At 40.7% G+C, this 22,873-nt stretch overlaps 1 protein-coding gene across 5 annotated transcripts in view; it reads right to left on the reverse strand.

Moving 5' to 3' along the window:
- The window catches only part of TPR10 (ankyrin repeat family protein), a 157,303-nt gene that overhangs the window by 84,133 nt on the left and 50,297 nt on the right, over positions 1 to 22,873 (reverse strand). For all 5 annotated transcript variants that reach the window (XM_087684661.1, XM_087684659.1, XM_087684660.1 and 2 more), the window contains one exon: positions 19,130 to 19,192. In XM_087684661.1, the coding sequence (XP_087540787.1) occupies positions 19,130 to 19,192 (63 nt within the window). The remainder of the gene's footprint in view (positions 1 to 19,129; positions 19,193 to 22,873) is intronic.

Genomic DNA, 22,873 nt, shown 5'->3' on the forward strand with positions numbered 1-22,873 from the left:
GAACAGATTTAGCTTACTCAATTCATTTGCTTAGTCAATATTTCATTCTACCTAGGATGTCACATTGGATTGCATATCTTCATGTTTTGAGATATTTGCAATGTATCTATTATGATGGCCTAACTTATGGATCTAGTTTATATTTACAACGATACACTAACTCTAACAAGATAGAAGATCCTAAAACCAGGCGTTTCCATGGTGGCTACCTCTTTACCTATGGCAAATCAAAGTGGGAAGCATAAGAGAGTGTGCACAAGAGAAAGAGAGAGAGCTCAAGTACAAGAATAAGATCTTGCTCAGTCAGTTGTTCAAGGTACAACTAGTACACTCTCCTCTACTGTGAGTGTGTACTTTAGGCAATTTAAATAGCCTCTAGAGAAGTTAGGGTTAGGGTTTTCCCTGAGATATCTGCAATGTATCTATTATGATGGCCTAACTTATGAATCTAGTTTATATTTGCAAGGATACACTAACTCTAATTGGATAGAAGATCCTAAAACCAGGCGTTCCCATGGCGGCTACCTCTTTACCTATGGCAAATCAAAGTGGGAAGCATGAGAGAGTGTGCACAAGAGGACGAGAGAGAGCTCAAGTACAAGAATAAGATCTTGCTCAGTCAGTTGTTCAAGGTACAACTAGTACACTCTCCTCTACTCTGAGTGTATACTTTAGGCAATTTAAATAGCCTCTAGAGAAGTTAGGGTTAGGGTTTTCCCTTGCCCCCTGTCCTCCAGTCCATTTACACCTAGCTACCCTTATCCTCTCCAGTATAAGGAGAGTTCCCATGCTTACTTCTAAACACCCCCCCTCAATGTCAAATGGCATTGGATAAAGCATGATAGGATGTCCCTCCTTAATCCACAATGAGATGCCTTTATAAATCAGGCTACAAAAGAAGGTTATAGGTAGAGAGTGTTACAAGACTCAAAAAAGCTGATCATCTATAGATTAGGAGGCAAAGTTAGCCTCCAATTCCTTAGGTAACACTGGGACACTTATTTGGTAATATGCCCAGTCTTTTTGCATTTATTATACTTCATTTTATCAGGATATTTCTTCCAACAATATGCCCTTTTTTATAACAGAAGGAGCACTTTGTAGAAGCTGTATGGACTAACACTTGCTCACATGAAATAAATGTTGAAGTCCCTTCATTATGGTTCCTCTTCTCTTCATCCACGCATGACTGGATGGTACTTGCCAAGGTTGGATTCGGGATATTAGTTAGGGTAGTCACAAGGGTTGGAAAGACCTTCACAAACTTCAAAAGGATGGCAATGGCATCTTTATCGTGAATTGATGCTTGAATGGAGACCAGCTATGCCATAAGCCCCTTCATATGTGAAATAAACTTACATAGATCTTCTCCCTGTTTATACTCTAAGCTAAAAAACTCAATCTTTAGAAAGATCTTGGAGTTCTTCCCTGTAGCGCCGTAGAGCCTTTCAAGTTCATTCCACTTCTCCTTGGCAATGGAGAGTTCGTCAATATGATAAATTGAAGATTCATCTAAATGAAGCATGATGATGACCTGAGCTCTTTCATCATCTTCTACATCAAGGAGATTGGATGGGTCAATAACCTTGGTCCCTTTTATAAAGGACTAGTAGCCTCGTTCCATCATTTTATATTTTACCAAGACTTGCCAAGGATGGAAATCTTTTCCATTGAACTTGCGAATTTGAGGCCTTACATCTGCATAGGCCATGACCATCATAGAAAGGTCTTACCTATTTCCTTAAGCAATGGCAATGTCTATTCCTTTACAGGTGGCCAAGTACGAACCAAATAGCAAAACTGGTAGCCCTACAAATGATAACCAACTTTAAAGCTGTAGAGATGAAAAAGGTTGGAAATCATACATATGTAATATCTCAAGATAAGATTTTGGAGGTCCTGTTCTTCGAACAACCCTTGATTTAAGTTTTATTGTTTTCCTAGGTTTCAATGAGGTGAGCTTTGACTAGACTTCGGGCTCCACCTGATAATGTGGCCTATTAGAGGAGTTCTTGGTGGAGCACGGCTTATCAATCAACTCTATGCTATGGGATGAATCAAAGAAGAGTACAATAACACTCATTTCTCTGATTTACCAGCAACAAACAGTAAGGAGCATCAGTTGAATGCATTAATAGTGCTAAGAAGCACTCTTACCAACTTTCATTCTAGTACTCATAATGTAGGTTGATCTTTATGAGCTTAATATTGCCCATGGAATGAAAAGCACTCTACATTTAAGCTCCACAGGGCAGTAACAAATCTTGACAAGGGTTTTCCAGTGATTAAAATCACTGTTGATAATGTCCAAATTGAAAAAATATAAAAATGAGTGAGCTTGAAGCTTCTTGGTTATGGTTGCTAGAAACCCAAAGTTAGGGTTTGGCTCATAGCAACCAGCACAGGAGGAATTTCTCCAAACCCTCTTAGAGGGAGATGGCCCACTAGGAGGGCTATGAAAGCCCTATGGTGGCCCCCATGATTGCGCCTTCTACTAGTCATGATTCAGCTCGTGGCAAGTTGCTGTCAAAAACTGCACCAAATCTGCGTTTTTCCACAATGTTCTCCTACTGCATGGCCAATGTGGGGGTTTGTGGTGCTAGGGAGGAGCGGCTGATGCTAGGGAAGATTTCTCTTGAAGAAATGGGAGGCCGATATGCCCTCTTTTGCTCACGTGAGCTCCTCCAATGAAGATAGGTACTGGCTAGCGATGGAGATTAAAGGTCCAAGATGAGAGAATGAAGTTTTTCTTATGCACTTAGTTCGAGCTGAGGTTTAGGAAACCTAAAGGGATCAAAGATGGCTCCGATACCATGTGGCAAATCAGAGTTGGAAGCATGAGAGAATGTGTACAAGAGGGAGAGAGAGAGCTCAAGTACAAGAATAAGATCTTGCTTAGTCAGTTGTTCAAGGTACAACTAGTACACTCTCCTCTACTGTGAGTGTGTACTTTAGGCAGTTTATATAGCCGCTAAAGAAGTTAGGGTTAGGGTTTCCCCTTGCTCCCTTGTCCTCCAATCCATTTACACCTAGCTACCCTTATCCTCTCCAACATAAGGAGAGTTCCCATGCTTACTTCTCAACATTACCTTGGGCATGACACCCATCTCTCAAGCCAACCATAAGCAAGAGACAGTAGCGACTTCCACGACCAAGACAGTATCAGGCTCTTTTTTATAGTACCAAAGAGGCGATCTACTTAAGGAGCTTACTGACAACACTATACTTTCCATGAAACTCTTCCACTATTATCTACTGCGACAAGCAAAGTATCATTGCCCTTGTGAGCAATCCAATCATTACACCACAGACGCAACATGTGAGGGTCCACTTCCACTTCACCACAGAGCAAGTTAAGCTAGACAGCATATGCCTAGAGTTTGTGCCTTCCTCTCACAACTATGTAAACATATTGACCAAGTGAATCAATCGGCCAATGTTGTACTATATTCTACCCAAGATTGGCTTGGATACACCCTCCTCAACTTCTTCAAATTGACGAGGAGAGGGTGCTTTCCTCTAGCTTTTCCTTCCAGTTTGAGAGGGGATAGCTTTCTTCTTTTGGTGGAAACAAGATGTTGTTTACATTTTTTTTCAAACATTATTATATTTTGTACTTTGTATATTTATCCACATCATCAAGATGACATAATTGTAAAAGGACACTTGGGCAAGTAAACAATTCTCCTGTGAGCACACTAGCGAAGTGGCACCGTTACGTAGTATTTTGCACGAGCATGATCACACTTGCATTGCCTCATGTATAACTCCAATGCATTGGCATTCTGTTCTCTAAACATGCATCTAAGCGCATTTATCTCCTTTCAGTCTTTTCAAGTAGTCAACTCTAGATCCACCATATTCACAACATTACATATGGCAATCTTCTTTGCTTACTTTGCCTTACTAGCTTACTTTCCACACATCTTTTTTTGCCTCTCCACATACACCCCATATTTGTTACATACTCTACTAGCCTATTCCTTCATCATTCGCATCCAATAGTGGTAGGGATAGCCTATTTATTTTGTGAAAGCCTTTGGGTCTCGCTACTAGTCTCCTGTCTGTTACTTAATCAACCGCCACCTTTACCTTTTTTATATAATCATTATCAAACCAAACTAAACTGGCAAAAAAAAACAATTCACTATGGTTCCATCCATCTTTGCAAGGCTTGGTAGGCTACTAGGCAACCAACGTGCACCCTTTGTCCGATGCCTTGGCCTCTCTAGAGTGACCACTTGGACTCCCTTGATAAGATAATCATCGCCTATATAGTCCTAGTAGGCCACCAGGTAGCCACCGTGCACCTTTCATCCAATGCCCTAGCTGCTTTGGGTGGGACACCTTGGGGTAAAAACACATAAAAACCAAAAACACTCAAACCTTTGAATTGGCCTTCCTTTCTAGCTCAGTTTTTGGGCCTAAGAGAGGATGTTCAACTAACATAAGCATTACATGCTGAATTATTCTGTAATGCTTATGTTAGCTACTTAAATAGCCCCAAAAATGCTTAATTAATCAAAACCCTAAAATGGTGTGATGTTTGAGAGAGCTTTAAAATGATGCAAGGTACGAGGTTCCAATACTTTCTATAAATAGATATGCTGCCCTCTATTCAAGTCAATCTCGTTTTTTCAATTTTCAAGCACTCTAACTTCATTGCCCACACCCCGTTCAAAGAGGACATCTCATCTAAAGCTGCCCATTGCTGTCTACTTCAGTCTAGAGCCCATTTCCAGCCTCCACCCTGCTGTTCTCTCACTTTCCAGCCTTTGCCTTGCTGATCCAATCACACAATTGCTGTGTTTGCTGCCTGGCAACCCCTCTCCATAGTTGGCAACTACTTCTTGACCACATTCTGCTACTAGCAATCATCCAAAGACTATCGCCCTGCTGTTTTTGCTATTCACCTGCCTAGGAAGACCAGATTAGCATTTGAGCTTTCAGTTTTCTGCTGTCACCCAGTTTTTCTCTCTCCTCAAGTACCTGCGTTTTTTGTCTTTCTCAATCCTCGCTGCCTGTCTACATCAAATCTAGTTTCCATAGCTATGTTTTCTAGTGTTTGACTCTCGAAGACTGCCTTTTCTACGTTTCAAGATCCATAAAGAGTATGGCACACTCTCCTGCTCAACACCTATGCCTCAATCCTCGAGACACGAGAGGTCAAGTTATAGCTTTCATTCTTGCACAATTTGTTACTGCATGACCATTGTATATTCAATATTCAATCATTCATTCAAATTCCACTGTGTTCATTGTCTCTAAATTACCCTAAGCCTAACTGTGTTCTTCTGAGTTTATGCTTTGTCCTACACTTTCATTAAAGTTTCTACATTAGGGTATTTCTTCACATCACCTAGTTGTTGGCTACCTCCTAATAGCTGATCTCTTGGTCTCCAACAGCTCTCCACCTCTCTCTACCTCGTAAATGTGTCATACCACCCTCAACCAACCCCAAACAGCCTTCTCTCAGCTTGCATGGGCAAGTTCGCCAAGTTGCAACCTTCAAAAAGTAAATTTTAAACATTAATTAATTAATTTTTAGAATTATCCATTTGACTATACTCATTAATTGGTCGGTGCCCATCCACATTTAATGTGCTAATTTTTAGAATTATCCATTTGACTATACTCATTAATTGGCCGGTGCCCATCCACATTTAATGTGCTAATTTTTAGAATTATCCATTTGACTATACTCATTAATTGGTCGGTGCCCATCCACATTTAATGTGCTAATTTCTTTGGAACTTTAAGTTGTTCCCAACATTAATTAGCCTTAGACTAGCATTAATTTGATAATTAATGCCTAGTCCTAATGTTACCACAAGACATTTTAAAGGCCCATATAATGCCCTAGGCCCAAACTCATGCCAAAACACCCATAAGTATTTGTCCAACATACCATAATATAACTTTTGCCAATGTCACCCATTGCACACTTAGGGTGCATAGGCTATCACCATGACTTAACCAACTTGCACTTCACATGTGCACCTCACATGTGCACAACTTAATTAATGCCAAAGCTAAGACTCAAAAATGCACGTCCCCGTGACAACCCTTTCAGTCAACCTACTAACTAATTAACTAACTACTATATTATTTAGTTAACTAATTAATCTAAACTAATATACTAGTGCTAACCCATTAACCCTCGCTTTTAATTATCTATTCTCTTTTCAAGAAATCCATGTCCATACTCGAGAGGCGGAAATCTGTGTGCTCAATTGGGAGGTGTTCGTGCATATATCAAGCATTCACATGCACGCGTCTAGCAAGATGATTGGGAGGATGGATATATTAGAGTACACTTCAACATTGGCTCAAAACATGGTCTAGGGTTGACCAAAGAGGGTAACATCTTGCATGGTATGTTGCAATACAATTGGGCATTGGCTCAAAACTTGATCATTTGGAGCAGACTAAAGAGGGTAATATCCAATATAGGTGATGAAGCCTAATATTTCTGACAAAGATTCACCCACACCTCAAGACCCATAGCTAGTAACCGCCGCCAATAGGACTTTCTTTGAGATGCACCAAACAAGAGCCGAGTATGCAATGGTATTGGAGTATGCAATGGTATCACAGAAGTCCAAATCAAGGAGTGCTTCATCGAATCCTTCTTCAACCAAACCAGATGGTAATGGAGATGGTCACTAAGGACAAGAGCCGATCCTGAGATGATATATCACAATCATTTTTTCACAAACTACAACTACATACCAGCTAGTTGCCTTGAAGTTTAACATTGATGATGAGTTTAAGGCCACTTTCTTCTTGCTATGCACTTTGTCGGAAAGCTAGAATATATTCAAGACAGCTATGAGCAGCTCAAATGCTATGCTTATGTACTCTAACATGGAAAGCTCTTTGCCTAAGGAAGAGGTGAATCGACATAATATTGCAGCAAACAAGTCATCCAGTGCTTTGCATACTAGAGGCAAGTCTCAAAAAAAGGGGAAATCTGATAGTAAAGGACATAGTATACACCCCTCTCCATGCACACGGCCCCCTCCATGCCCTATCTACTACTGTCTACACCCCTCTCCATGTAGACACCTCAATTCGTGCTGCTCTCTACCAGCCAAGCACTTGTATTCAGCCTCCCCCATTGCTGTGTTTGCTTCAGCCCAGCCTTCACCAGCCAGGCAACACTTGTTCATGCTATGTTTTGCAATCAGGACTATCTATACAGCTGCACATCATCAGCGCTACTATTGCCAAGAGTTTACAGCCTGCATTTGCTGGCTGCTGTTACTACTCTGCCCGTCCATTGCTGCCAAGAGCTATCAACTATTGTTCAGGAGCTTCATCATCTTTAGTCTCAGCCCCACATTTTGCAATAATGAACCTCAATGTATTTAATCCTAGCATGGAACAAAGGGTTCCTAGCCAACTGTATGTTGCTCATGTTATCCACAATAAATGACAATTGGACCATCTACCATCCAAATAACCCAATAACTTTTGTAGCCATATCACCTCACATGTTGCCACAGTAGCACCTCTATACTCCATAAAGCAATTGTAGACTATCCTCTTAGTTTATGGTTTTGGCTTAACAATGTTTAGTGGGTTCCTTCTCAGGTCTTATCCTTCTACATGTTGCATGTCTTTACTGCAATCAATTCTTCTAATCAACACAATTGTGCAAATGATGCAAGTGGTTTCTGCACAATCACGCTTTCACTATTCGCAACCAAAGTGTTTCAATGCAAGTAAATTGATGAATGTGCTAGTGGTCCTCAATCAAGTTGTTCACTCTCCAATCAATTCATGAGGTGCACAAATAAACTTTCTTACACACTCACTGAATTCCTCTCACCATTTGATAATTTAGGCACTCCAATGCTCCATCTACTCTCAAAGAATGTAGCTAGAGGCTATCACAGCTTGAATGGGATAGGGCTGCTACCTTTAGAACTCATAGGTTCCTCAAGGTGACATGTGTCCAAGCATTGTAACCAAGGTGGTCTCTTAACGTGTTTTCATGGAGATGTACTTGTATGAAATCCCAAAGAGTGTTGTCTGTGGTGATAGTTCTCGTGGCTCAAGGTGTTTGTAAGGTATGGCTCTAGTAGCAATAGCTATTTGAAATAGCTATTTTATAGCACAGCTCCAATCCTTCAGGTGCATGATGGATTGGCCTAAGATGCACTCTAGCAATCACACTTGTGAGCTCAAAAAAAGAAGTCCCAATGTCTTTGAGTATCTTGACACGATTGCTTCTGTGATGACACTCTCCAACTCATCTCTACCCTGGTCCTTTCGAAGACACAAGAGTTCAAGGTTTCATATTCACTCTGCATAGTGTGCTTCCTATATTATATTATTCGTTCTTTATTATTCCATCTTTATTATCTCTAAGTTACTCTTCGTCTCTGAGTAGTATTGTTATCACTTTGTGCTTTGTCATACATTTGTGTTTATCTTCCATGTTCTTTCTTTACATGGTATTAAAACTAGGTACTCTCTAAAGAAACCTAGGCCTTGATCTGAGAGCTCGACATCAAAGACAGAAACTCTAAAAGTAAAGATTAATTCAAACACATCTTCACCACTTCAATCTCCAAAACAGCCTATGCCGAGAACCAAATAGGAGTGGGTCTCACAACTTGCTCTTTGAGATTCCAACACTCGTGGAGAAACATTTGACTATCATGATCGTTATCTATCATTTGAGATCTCATTGGCTGAATATGACTTAATTCTTATGCATCTAGCCCAGCAAGCTATTGAAGGTAAATATGACTCTTTCCCTTTGGATGTTGTGCATAAATCTAAAGATGTTGCAAGATCATTGGAGCCTCTATCTGGGATGGGCTCCCTATTGGAGAAAGAAACACTAAGTATATTCCATTCTTTCAGCCTAATCCATCTACTCCAATACAAGGTACACAAGTTCCACTTTTATTCCTCCTTTTGCTCCTTCTTCAATGTAAGATTCGGGATTATAAAAAAGATAAATTTCAGTTTATTGGCTATGGAATCTATCCTAAAGAGAACCAATTTTTGTACGTTAACACACACGGAGGTGGTTATAAGAAAAATTGAATACTTTTTCTTCCAACTTTCCTTCTTGAAGCTTTGCATGAGGTTGGTGCATCTCATTCCATCTTTCCACCATCAAGTTCTCAAAATCAATCTAATCCATTTACTCCCATTTCATCTATACCACAACTTCAAATCCCACCCTTTTGCTCCATTCTTCCACACCTTCATTTACACCATCATTCACATCATCTTTCACTATTCCTCCTATTACGCCACACACCATACTAGGGGAATCTTCAAATTTAGCCACATCTTTTTGTTTTAGGTCCTCATGCTTTGCATACCCTGTTGGTGGAGGTGCACCAGTAGTGAAGACTCATCCTTCAAACCAAGTGATTTTGGAATCTTCTTCGTATGAATTTCCTATCTACGCATACACCAACCAAACCCTTCTCTTGTTCCACCTACGGTTATCTACTTTTTGAAAGCACAGAATTCATCCACCATAGTTGAATTGATGGCATATGCAAGGCTTACTCCCAAAATTCCACTCATAGCTTCAACACTTTGAGCTTACATCTAAGCCATGAAAACACTTAACTAACCACTGCGTAACTCGTGACTAGGCCCTTCGTATCAACATTGACCATGAGCTCCAAGAGTTCAAGATCACATACCAGGATGACCTTAAGGTCAAGCTAGTGGAATACCGACGCTTACCAAGTTTGCCACTATAAGACTCCATAAGTCCCCTGATGACAACGTCACATTGTTCCTAAACAAGTTACCTCAAAATACTTCAATTTTGTTCAACAAGTGATCTCACAGCCTACTATGCCTACCTTTATAAGATGCGCTATACTCGGCTATTCCATCAATTCCATAAATCATCTCTCTTTCACCTTCAAAAGGGACTCTTGTTACTACATCTCAAAAGGAGCAACAAGGGAAGTACAAAAAACCTCAAAATCAAAATCACAATAAAAATAGTGAGTCATAAGGATGTTGAGCTAAAAATTTATTAGCTCTTCAAGATAGCTCCAAAACATGATAATTATATAAAGCTTCATTAAATGATATATGTTAATTGCCTAGAGTTTCATTAAATGGCACATGTTAATTAGCTCTTTAGAATAGCCCCAAAATATGTTAATCACCTAAAGTTTCATTAACTGATACATGCTCCTAAAGAGTGCATGTGTCCATTAAGCCAAACCCCAATTTGGAAGTGTGAAGAAATACTCTAAACACAGAAAACACAAAACCATTTGTATGACAAAGCACAAATAGATAACACAAAACACAGTTAGGGTTAGGGTAACTCAAAGATAGTAAACATAATGAATAATGAAGTGAATGACTACTGAATATACAATGCACATGTAGTAAACACACTATGGAGTGAATATTGAGCCTCGAACTCTCGTATCTGTAGAATCAAGACAAAGGTTATGAGCTGGAGAGTGTGTCGTACTTGAAACAGATCCTAAAACGAAATAAGATAGCCTCCGTGTCTCGAAAAATAGGAAATGCAGCCAGAGCGGCTAGATATGATGCAAACAGGCAGTGAGGAAAGAGAAAGACCAAAAACGCAAGTACCTGAGGAGAGAGAAAAACTGGGCGACATCTAGAGAAGAGACTCAATAAATGCAAATTTTGGATGATGGTGACAATGTCTAACCAATGGAGATAAATCCAGCTAATAATCTTAGAAGCAAATGCAAGCATTAGATAGTAGACGACATCTCCAGAGTACCAAGCAATAGCTCTCGACTGCAGGTGACAGCACACACATAGAGACGAAGGTTGAAATCACGCCAAATGATAGCATATAGCAAGGAGAAGGTCTAACTGTGATGTCCTCCACAAACAGGGTGTGGACAACAAAGATACGGCTCCTAAAACCTGCAAAAAAAAGATTGAGGAAGAGTGGTGGACTACATATCTATTTATAGAAAGTTTGGGACACCCAAATTAGGGTTTTGAATGTGGGACATAGTAACTGTCTAGAATTACATTTCTTTTTAAAATAATAAGGTTTCTTCATTAATTAAGCGTGTTTTGGGACTGTTTAAGTCAAGCTAATACAATTTTGGCTCAACACCCCCTCTCACACCCAAAACTGAGCCATGAGAATAAGCGCTTATATTATTTTTTCTTTTACCCCAAGGCATTCCAACTCAAAGCAACTAGCGCATCCGACAAAGGGTATGCATCGGTTGCCCAATGACCTACCAAGACTACAAAGGCTATGGTTCCAAGTAATCACCCCAGAGAGACCAGGGCATCTGACCAAGGGCCCTCGTGGACTACCCAAGGACCTACCATGTTCTACAAAAGCGAATGGAACCAATAATGGACTTTGTTTTTTAGGCCTTTGTTTTAGTTTTACACAAGATTTAGAATTAAGAAAGGGTTTCAAATCAGTGTTCCTCCCATTAAGTCACTAAGCCCCGAAGTAGGAGAAATAAGGATAGATAGCCCTATTACCTTCAGAAAACAAGCAAAAAAATCCCACACACTACTAGGATAAGTGCTAGGAATTACCTAAGGATGTGTGTGTGTGGTTATCATATGGAGAATAACTGCAACGACAAGCAAGACGACGTGAGAACAAGCAAGTCAAGCAAAGCCAACATACAAGCATAGGTAAAATTTGTCTTAGGAGACTGCCATGTGCAATGCCACTAGTATGGTGGATTCAAAGTCGACCACTTGGGGGTGGATAGATGGATGGTGTAGAGTATCGAGGTGAATAAGGTGGATTTTATGGAGAAGAAGAGGATAGGCAAAAACAGATTGTGAGTGTCCAATGGGTGTTGATTGATGCGTAGGCACGAAAACATCAATATTTCAATAAGGTGTTGATAAGGGAGATGGAGGCACAAGGACACGTAAGCCCTGTCTAAATGTTAATTGAGAAATGGAAGCATGACCAGTCTAGCCACTAGGTAAGACCATGGAGGCAAACTATGATATCAACTAGGGGACATTCAAATATGTTTAGGATGCACTCCCAAAGGATTACCTAGAATGTGTGTGTGTGCTGGGTGCAGTGGGGGCGAGGGGGGAAAGAAGGAGAGACTAAGCCTCCATCACACAAAATCGGCCCAGATAGGGGAGAAAGGAGGTGTCCTAAAGGTTATACCTAAGTGTGCAGAAACCCCCAAGATACTGTGTGGTGGAACATGCGATGCACTTAATGAAGGATGAAAGAAAGGTGCAACAGAATGTGAGAGTGGGATAGGTGGGAACCCAAAAGGATTTAGATGGATGTGAAAATGGAAAATAAAGTGGATCCCTTTTGGCCATTAAATGCATAAAACTAAAAAGATGATTGTGATGAGAATGTGGACACATCTCCTTCAATTCAACCATGAGGAACAAAATCATCTAAAGGAAAAGGAGGTGAAGGGATACTTACAACTTCTACTTTCAATTGAATATCTTATTTTGAGTTTAAAAAGAGATATCTATCTTCTTTATTACTCATAAACCAAAAATTATTATGAATAATCCCTTCATCAAGAGGATCTCTCAACAGATGCAGGAGAGTCTCTCACCAATGATGAGGCTATGTGTAGAGGTGACAGTCACTCTTGGGAGAGGGCTATGCAATCTGAGATAGACTCCTTGCACAAGAATATGACTTGGGATTCGGTTGCCTTGCCTCAGGGCAATAAGACTTTGCCATGCAAATGGGTGTAAAAGCTGAAAAGTACCCTTGGAAAACCCAAGTCGGCTAATAAGGCAAGACTTGTCGCTAAGGGTTTTAAACAGGAGCATGGAGTTGACTTTGATGAAGTCTTTTCTCCTGTGGTCAAGATGACCACCCTATCCTTGGTTTTGGCCTTCGTCGCGCAACTTGACTTGGACTTGTACTAGATGGATGTCAAGACTACATCCTTGCATGGGGATTTTCATGATGAGATATACATGGAGTAGCCTAAGGGCTTTGCAGAACCTGGCAGGGAGCACCTAGTGTGTAAGTTGAAGAAAAGTCTTATGAATAGATGTGTTCATACCTGACACTAGAGTAATGATGAATGATGAAAGTGGTGTATAGTCCGTGCGAGTTTCCACTTGTGGATGGCCAATCCGTGGTGGAGATTCCGTCTTTTCTCCATGGTCATAAGTTCTATGCATCAAATCTAAAGAAAAAAACTCGGTCTTACCTTTAATCTGCTACTAAGCTCTATGCATAAGAATGAGATCATACGCTGTAACTGAAATCTTGTATGGTCGATAGATTCCATGGTAGTCTGGAATCTCTCTAACCATTCCAAATCTATCAAAGGCAAACCCACTCCCAATTGTTTATGGACGTGTTTGATTGTGAAGTCTGAAGCGATGTGGAAGTATTCGAAGTCATTTTACCCTTCTGTTGCTCCTGCTTCTTGAGATGAGCTTTCCAATCAAAGTCCTAGATATCTCAAAGAAAACTTGGCTCTAATACCATGTGAAGAAACGCTCTAAACACAAAAAACATAAAACTAATCATACAACAAAGCACAAACTAGTAACACAAAACACAATTAGGGGTAGGCTAACCCAAGGACAGTGATCACAATAATATTGAATATACAATGCTCATGCAACAAACACACTATGCAAAGAATACTAAATCTCAAATTCTCGTATCTCTAGGATCAAGAAAAAGGTTATCAGCTAGAGAGAGTGTTGTGCTCTGAACGGATCTTGAAATGCAACAAGGTAGTCTCCATGTGTCAAACAATAACAAACGTAGCCAAAGCGCTGGATTTGATGCAGAGAGGCAGTGAGGAGAGAGAGAGAGAGAAAACGCATGTACCTAAGGAGAGAGAAAATTTTGATAAAAACTAGAAATAGCAGATTACTATGCACGGAGTGTAGGCTATAGCTAGAGAAGAGAGAAACTTAGCAAACGCGGATTTTGGATGACGGCAATAGTGTCTGATTGATGGAGACGCGTCCAATTGATGACGTCAGCAAACGCAAGCATTAGACAGTAGGCAACAACTCTAGGGTACCAAGCAATAACTCATAGGTGGAGACGAAGGCTAGAATCAGGCGCCAAATGACAGCATACAAGGGAAAGGTCTAACTGCAATGTCCTCCACGAACAAGGTGTGGGCAGCAAAGATATGGCTCCTAAAACCTGCAAAAACAAGATTGAGAAAGAGTAGTGGGCTACATGCCTATTTATAGAAAGTTTGGGACACCCAAATTAGGGTTTTGCAGGTGTGAAACAACTACTCTCTAGGATCGCATTTCTTTTTAAAATAATAAGGTTTCTTTCTTAATTAAGCATATTTTGGGGTTGTTTACATCAAGCTAATGTAGTTTTAGCTCAATAGCAATGATCCACTCATCTATTGAAGGTTTCTTTATTAATTAAGCACGTTTTGGGGTTATTTAAGTCAAGCTAATGCACTTTTAGCTCAATAGCAACGATCCACTCATCTATTATATAGAGGTTGCCTACTATTCAACCCATCCTTATCTTGCAAGTTTCAATCATCAGCTCTTTCTTTAGTCATTGTCTGACCTATCATGACCGCTACCATGTCATCAACAATCCCTGGCACCCTGTCAACTGTTGCCACCTATTGATTCATCAAGCTACTGTTGACCAACTTCTACCTCTCCTGACAGCTGTGTTTACAATTTGAGTAGGCTGCCCTGCTGTCCAAATACTTCCAATGCATACTACAACTTGTGTTTACTGCAATGCAAGCCCAATCGACATCATGTTCACCTTCCTCAGTTGTCACTCAACTCCTACACTCTTTGATGATTGGCTGCCATTATCTTCAAGCAGTTTTATTTTTGTGTTTACTAGTTCCAATCCCAAAGACTACTTCATGTCGGTTTCCATCATGTTGCCCTTCTACTTTTAGCATAATCTCAACTTGATTGGCTGTTATAGCACTCGAGATCCGTCTTTGGTAGACGTCACACTCCAAATACTCTCTCAACCCACTCCCATGAGAGCCATTGACTGTTGGACAACTCTGCCCCCTTCAACATCTTGTACATTCTTTCCTTTATTTATAGCATTCATTCATTCACTTTGAAGTTCTCTTTCTTCTCTCATTGTATCTTTGTGTCTTGCATTTTTTGTGTTTTATGTTTTGGATTTAGTGTTTGCGTTTGAGTTTTCTATGGTTCAACTATGGTCATATCACTCATTGTTTTCTTTTGCAAACCCTAGCATATCTCCACAAAGGGAAGCACCCAATCACAACTTAAATCAAGATGGCAAATGTATCCAAGAAAAACAAGTACTATCAACCCTAACAAAAAGCTAGCAATTTTGACAACAAGTAGTGCTCAAAGGCTAAAGGCAAACAACCCAAACAAAAACAAAATCAAACCCCCACTCCCCGATCTCAAGGTAACCCCAACAAGGGAGGCAAGGTGGTGGCAACCAAAAAAACCGAGAGCAATGGAGACCTCAAAATCATAGTGTCGCTCGTCAACTATCACAATCGACATTGTTCTCTATTTCAATGGGTATCTCAAGCTAGTCTGTAGGACCTTCAATGAACTTTCGCTCAACCCCACCTCATCTCTTTCGAGACATTCAACATTACAAGTTTGGTCCACATTCGCAAGTTCGCTCTAATGAGGCAACTACAAAGGCCCACCCTAGACGACCTTGTGGCTTTACAACTACTTGGATTGTAAACTATGAAGCCACATATCACATGACCCCATTCGACGACTAAAAGATGGCAAGCATCATAACCCACCAAATGTGTTCTCCCCATCTAGCTTTTGATCATGTGTAGGAGCCAATAGCACAAGGACCTTATGACCCATAATAGCTTGAAACTCCATGTCAATTTCTAAAATCTGCTTTACCTACCGAAGGCAACTACAATCTGAAATCTGTTGTAAAAGGCTGAAAATACAACCTTGCCTCCACTTTGGACAGCAAATCATGTCACGAGGACGTGAAAGTTTGGCATGCTTTAATCTTACTAGTAACATTTGATTAGATTATTAATTAAATGTGCAAGGTTGTTTAGCATATGTGATGCATGTGGCAATTATTTCATGGTAGCAGACTAAGGACTCCAAGGATGCAGTGGATGTCAAAGATAAAAGTTGTACTAAGTTATGTCTAACAGATACTAGGTAGTACCTAGTGTTAAATTTTCACATAGACCCATTTATTGGCCTCTAATATCAATGGTGACATTAGAGACTAGGCATGAATTAAGTAAATAAAGCCACTTTAAAAATCAATAACCACTCAAGGATACTTGAAATACAAATTGGCTTAGCCAGTTTAATTCTTGGCTAATAAAATTAATTCTTTGAGCAATAGGATAATTATTAAATAACTTTTTATAATTAATATTTTAAAAATTAATGTAATAAAATAAAAAATACTGAAAATAAAATTAGAAGATTGTCGCTTGGCAAAACTTGCCTATGCAAGAGAAAAAAACGTTTTTAGGAGCTGATACAGTCTATTACAACCATTGTGAGAGAAAAGAAGACTGTGAAGCAAGGAGAGGCTCCTGATGTGATTTGTAGCTACCAGAGATCATTTCTACAACATGTGACAGCAGTTTGAAGCTCTTAAAGAGCAAGTGACAATAGCCTAAAATCCTTTTGGTGAAAATGACAACATATAGAAGGGGACAACGATCTTTTTGGTGGTTCTAAGCTGTAGATGACAACTTCCATGGCTATTTGAGCAAGGTGGTAGTAGCTTTTTAGTGTTTCTCGTGATAAAACTCTGAAATTTCACTCTCTAGAGCATTCTCTCTCATAATGCAACCATCTCTCAAGTTATCTTGGCATTTTCCAATAGTTTGAGCCATTAAAGAAAGAGATTTCTATCAATCTCTGCTGTAAACCCCAATTTACATCAAAAAATAGGGTTTTGACAACCGCCTCAGAATGTACGCTCTGAATTGAGAGCCTAGGACTTCAACTCCAATAGCTGAAATTGAGAAATTCCGAGAAGATTCAAGAGACTAGCCAGCCAATATCACATTTGGGACTGAATTTGTCTTTCAAGAAGCAAAGTGAAGGCCAATCCCCAAGCAAACCAAGGGGCAAATTAGTTTGAAAGCTTGCTAGTCAGTTTTGATAGCAAGAGACACTTGGATTAGCAGAGAATATCAGAGGATCTCAATTATACTCCTATTTGCAATATAAGAGGGGTACCAATTTTAGGGCCAACAAGGTGTCAAATGTCGAATATTAAATTGATAAAGTGTGCATTTTCAGTTTATGTGAATTTTATGCTTGCTATAATTAGTGCTAGATCAGACTATTTACCATCCTATCCGACGAGGAAGGCCAGTTTCAAATCCTACACAAAAACGGCAAAATTACTTCCCCTCCCACACGCATCTCCGCTCACTTCAACCTTGTGTCGATGTAAGTCCTCCCGCTCTCTCTCTAATGCTGAAAATACAGCCTCAGTGTTGAGCTGGAACCTACTCTTCAGATCTGCCCACAGTCGATCAGCCCTTAAACACTAGTTTAATACCATGTCAGAGTGCAGTAAATGCAAAAGAGTATGACTTGACTAAACGAAAGAAGTGAAAACACACACACACACACACGCGCGCGCGCGCGCACAGAGAAAAAAAGAGAGAGTATAACGCTGAAGACTGCAGAGAATGAATGCTGAATATGGAAGGCAGATATGTACAATCGGTTGTGTGAGTATAACCAGCCAGAGATCTGACTTAACCTGCAAAAAACTGAAGTGTGTGTGTGACTGGGCAAGCCTACCTAGATAGGTAGCAGTCATACAATAGCATGATCAGGTTGGCTAGTCAAAATGGCCAACTGAAATAAAACAATAAAATAATGAAAAAAAGCTGCTGCAAATAATGCAGCCTGCCACATGGCAACTCCGTCCACCTTGTCCAGCCTGCCTAACTTGCCCAGAATCCTGCCCAAACTGCTGGCAACTGCAAAACTACTGCCCAACCTTCTCTGAACATGGAACAACTGCATAATCTGCCATTAACTGCCCCGACCATGCCTATGACCGTCCTACAGCAGGTGACCAAAGCTCTAACACTATTTTAGCACACATGTTGGCACTGGTCACATTTTAGAGTACGTCATTGCAGAGTTTCTTAATGATGTTCTGGTGGAAGAAGACAATAAAACTCCAAAGGGAGCCATTTTGTCCTAGAAGAGAACATCCAGGTTGATACAGAAGCCATCCTTGTCCCAAAGGTGGCAAACCATGTTTTTATCTTAGTTCACATGGGACCATCTTATTCCAAGTCCTTGAGGGGCCACTCTAGTTCCACATTTAACTGCCACAATTCCAAAAGACATCTTCATATTATTTTCCTCCTCCTCACACATCTTCTTAGTGTGACTCTTCTTATCACACACCACCACTTCACCCTCATTGGCTTTAATTCTTTGATAGAACCATTGCTACCATATTACTTTTGGTTCCTTTGCTCCTCCTTGCAAAGAAGTGAAGCAACCTCCTCCTGCTTGAAGGCTTTCTTCAAAATTTTAGGACGAAGATTCTACCAGTTCCTAAATTCGAGTGTCATTTATTTGTGTGCATATAATAATATGGCTCCTTAGATGATTTGGCTAATTGGCCCTATCATTTAGACCATTGTGGCAAAGACTTCCTTGCTGTCGAAACAGATCAATATGAGACCGTGAGTTCTTCCATACTGCTGGACATTAAAACAATGAGTTGCATTAGAAAGCCCTGACTCGTGGTAAAGACTGTTTCCATGTTTAAACAAGTATTAGATCATAATGTTTTTACATACTGCTGAATATATACAGCAGTTTGTTGCAATAAATGCTGTGAGTTACTGAAAAGACACACAAATGTTAGATCAGAAGAAACCAGAAAATCCAGAACCACGTCCAAAACAAAGACTAGTTCCTCTCTCAGTGCTAATAATATGGTCCACTTTATGGTATAGTTGTCCTCTCGGTCTCCTCACTCTACTGTTGTTCCTCTTTCTTCTCAAAGTTCTAGTGTGGTTGTATTCATGCTTCCTCATTCACAATGTTATTGCGTTATACATGTGCAAAGCAGCACACATGCTAAATGGCATAGACTGCAACTTGATGGCATTTTTTTTAAAAGGGGAGAAGAAAAAAGATATAAACAAAAGCAATGTACCTTGCAATGTGTTGCAATCCCCTTCTCGTGCAGCAACCAGCAGCTTATTCACCTTGTCACGAGCTGCAGAGAAGAAGGTGATTATCAACTTACATTCTAAACATAATAAGAATGTAATGCTCCAAGCAGCACATGCATGAAACAGGAAGCATGCACAGCCTGTAGAAATCAGATATAGCACAAAGAAACAATAAGGATATGAGTGTGTACCTTCATTCTACAAGAAAAGCATTCACTAAAACACACAGTACATTTGGAAATATTTTATCTAGAATTCCAATATTGAGGTCACAGCCAAATTGTAAGCCCAAGGCTTTCAGTGAAATTGGACCAGTTGATTGCATCATGAGCACACTCCAACTAGCAGAATGCTTACTTGAGCAAACTGCTCAGTTTTAATAAGCCATGGGAAGATAAGTCATACAAGCACGTCTCAGCAGAATAGTAATGAGTATATGACAAACCAAAAGATGACTATAGTCATTCTTGATGTAGACCAAGACAAAGCTAGATGAAGGAACTGAGAGAATGAAGCAACTATTGCATTTGACTACCTATGACTTGGAAGAAGAGTTCTCTGATCTAAGTTTTGTCTCAGCTGCAACTTATTGCATGAGTTATGAAAGCATTGCTTGTGTGAGAAGATGATCCAGCCATAGTGACAAGAAAGTGGAGGAAACAGGCCTCCATACACCAAGTAGTGTTCCAAAATCCGAGGAGGGGTTTTTTTTTTGTGTGGGGGAGCAGTGTGGGGACGGGGGGGACACCTATTGTATGGCTAAGAATTCATCAAGCCAATTCTACAATAACATTTAATAAGTTGTCCTCTATAACTAGCAACTACCAAGTTCAATTTCCCCCTTGATCCACAGGGCATCTACCCATAAATTGGGTCAAGAACAAGGCCTCCAATAACCAGCCGCATGAAGCCCCAAATGACCCCTAGATCACAAGCACATGTGGGGATAAATTGAGTCTTGAACACATTCATGCAAGTCCCAAATGATGAGCAGCATCCAGTCCCCCACTTCCCCCTATGCTATTGCATGCAAATCAACCCTCTTGTAGATCCAAAATCTCACCTATTCTACCATCAACTAACCAAACTTGCATCAGCAATCTTCCTCAATCACAAAGGCATACATGCACACATTCCAATGCTACCATGCAAACCCAAATCCTCATCGGTTGCACAATAAGGCCAGTATATCAGCAACCACAACACAATCAGGTTCAAATTTGAGGCTCAAGTCTCCAATTTTTATCACTGGATTTCGCATGCATCTAAGATAGACAAGAAGAAAGAACAAATTGAGTCTTCTCCACTTGTTGCAAGCCACCTTTACTGTAGATGAGCAATCTTCTTTAGATCTCTTGTTATCCATCAGATTTACAACAAATTCCTATGTTGCATGGCTGAGAAAGCACACTTCTCAAGATAGGTTGATAAACCCTAACCTCAGTAAAATTAGATCTATAATAGTAGATTAGGGCTCAAAGTTTTCATATCTACTGAGAGATGAAATGAGAAAAAATTAGAGAAAATCTTCTAACTTTCCCATAAGAGAAAGCTTGCACAACAGTTGCCTCCCTATTTTAGACCCGGAAAGTGTTGTCCAATCTCTTTGTTGTCCTTGATGGCTAAGCTGCTCTATCTCAACCCACCGTTCAATTGTCTGTCTTCAAATCTTCCCTCAACAGTGTAAAATGGGAGACGATGAGCCCCACATGGAAGACACACTTGCATGCAATCCAAAATTGATGCAAACTTGATATTCGCTTTCGGGCTGTCACATGCAAATTCGAGTTGCCTTGCCCTCATTAGAATTAGATTAAACAAGGAATAAGTGCTGAATACACAAAGAGGACTGATCAGTCCTTGCACGCAGCCCACAGTGTCAATGAGGACACCAGATCAAGCCAATGATCATTGATGACGGCAACACTAGAGACACAAGAAGATGATAGAGTCAGAGTGTGCACTTGCCAAGGAAGAAGGAAGATGATTTGCCAAGTGAATAGGGGGGCTATATATAGCCAACTACCCCCAAATCTGGCCAACCTGCACCTTGGGCCCTAAAAATTGGCTAACCAACATTAATGCTGGTCCGACCAGTAATAAATGCTGGAAAACTGAGCCTCATAGATAGGAGATGACAAAGCAAGACAACCATGACTACTAACACCCCCTCTCAGATCTTGGATGGGACTGAAAGCCTTAGAAGAAATGAATCCCGGGGTGGCAAGAGCAATGCCAATGTCGATGAAGTCCATTCATGAAGATTACCAATGAAGAAGCTCCTCAAGATCCTAGAAAACCCCCTGTACAACACAAGGAACCAAGGAATCTACAATTGCACAACCAAGATTGTCCCCCTCTAAAAGGGATGGAGGGTACAAGGGAACCACCAAAGGAGAGGGTGGAGGATGGAAGAGAACTTGTGAAATAGATATTGCACAAGCAAAAACAAATGCGGCAATAGACAATTGCTTTGTAGGAGCCTACACAAGAGAAGGGGAAAAAGTCTATAGAGCCTGCTCTCTTGCCAGCCTATTGCTAAAACAGCTCCTAAAGAAGAATCCTCAATAAACATAGCCTGCTTGGTGAAGACAACCCAGGTACCAAGTCTAGTCAGACCAAAAACCGAGAGGAGTGGAAAGCTCAAGTCTAAAACATGGAGGACTTCCGAAACAAAGTGTGAGGTACGGTTTGGTAATAATGATAAAGTGCAAACACCACTAATAGGCATCGAATAAATGTCACCAATAGTGACTGAACCCTTAGATGAAGAGAGATCTTGTAACAAATCACCTCATGAAGTCATATGACTCAAAGCGTCGCTATCTACCAACCAAGGCTACTTAGTAAACACGACAGCCACTGAAGAAGGTTCCTCCTCCAAAGCATGGATATAAAGGAACACAGACTCCTGGGTAACAACAAGTGTAGAGGTAGAAGAAGGCTTTGATGTAGATCCTGTTGAGAGTCATTTCCTAGACGCACGCGACCATGTCAACAGTGCCACATGGCAGCAGTCAAACAGTCCGACTGCGTCAGTCCGCTGAATTCAATGCAGCCAGCCTGATCATTTATTGACATTATTTACAGCCTATAAATAGGCTGAGTTTCCAGCAGTCTACACATTGTCTCTAACAGATTTCAGACTGCTGATTGCGGAGATTGCTCTCAGGGCTGATGGATATCGAGATCCTCGAGGTGGAGACATACGCAGATATTTTCTCTACACCCGCGTATAATTCTGCTTCCTTATACAGCATTCTTCCCTGCAAATTTTCTGTGTTTCACTGTGATCAAACGGGATGCTGACAGGATCGCCTGAGCTTTTCTGATCACTGACAAAAATACTGACAGGATGCTGTGACTAGGATATTAACGGGATCACCTGAGCTAACATGACCACTGACGAGAAACTGACGGGATGCTATGACGGGATCGCCTGATCTATCGCCATCACTGACGGGATCGTGACAAGATGCTGTGACGTGACACCAGCTTTGATGTGTTGGGCTGCAGTGACGTCTCTCTCTCAGAGCATGGCTGTGACGGGATGCTGTGACGACTGCCTGGATACTGGCGTGAGGACGCTGACGTGGACGACTGCCCCGGGTGTTGGCATGTGTGGCGTGAGCTCCGACAACACTGACGTGAGTGCTGACGCTAAGGCATTGTTCTGCAGGGGCATGTCTCTGCTCGGAGAGACAGCCACTATCCTACAGAGTCAC

This window comes from Lygodium microphyllum, chromosome 9, assembly GCF_053477565.2.
Source record: "Lygodium microphyllum isolate KBCC chromosome 9, Lygodium_microphyllum_v1.1.10, whole genome shotgun sequence".
Taxonomy (NCBI): Eukaryota; Viridiplantae; Streptophyta; class Polypodiopsida; order Schizaeales; family Lygodiaceae; genus Lygodium; species Lygodium microphyllum.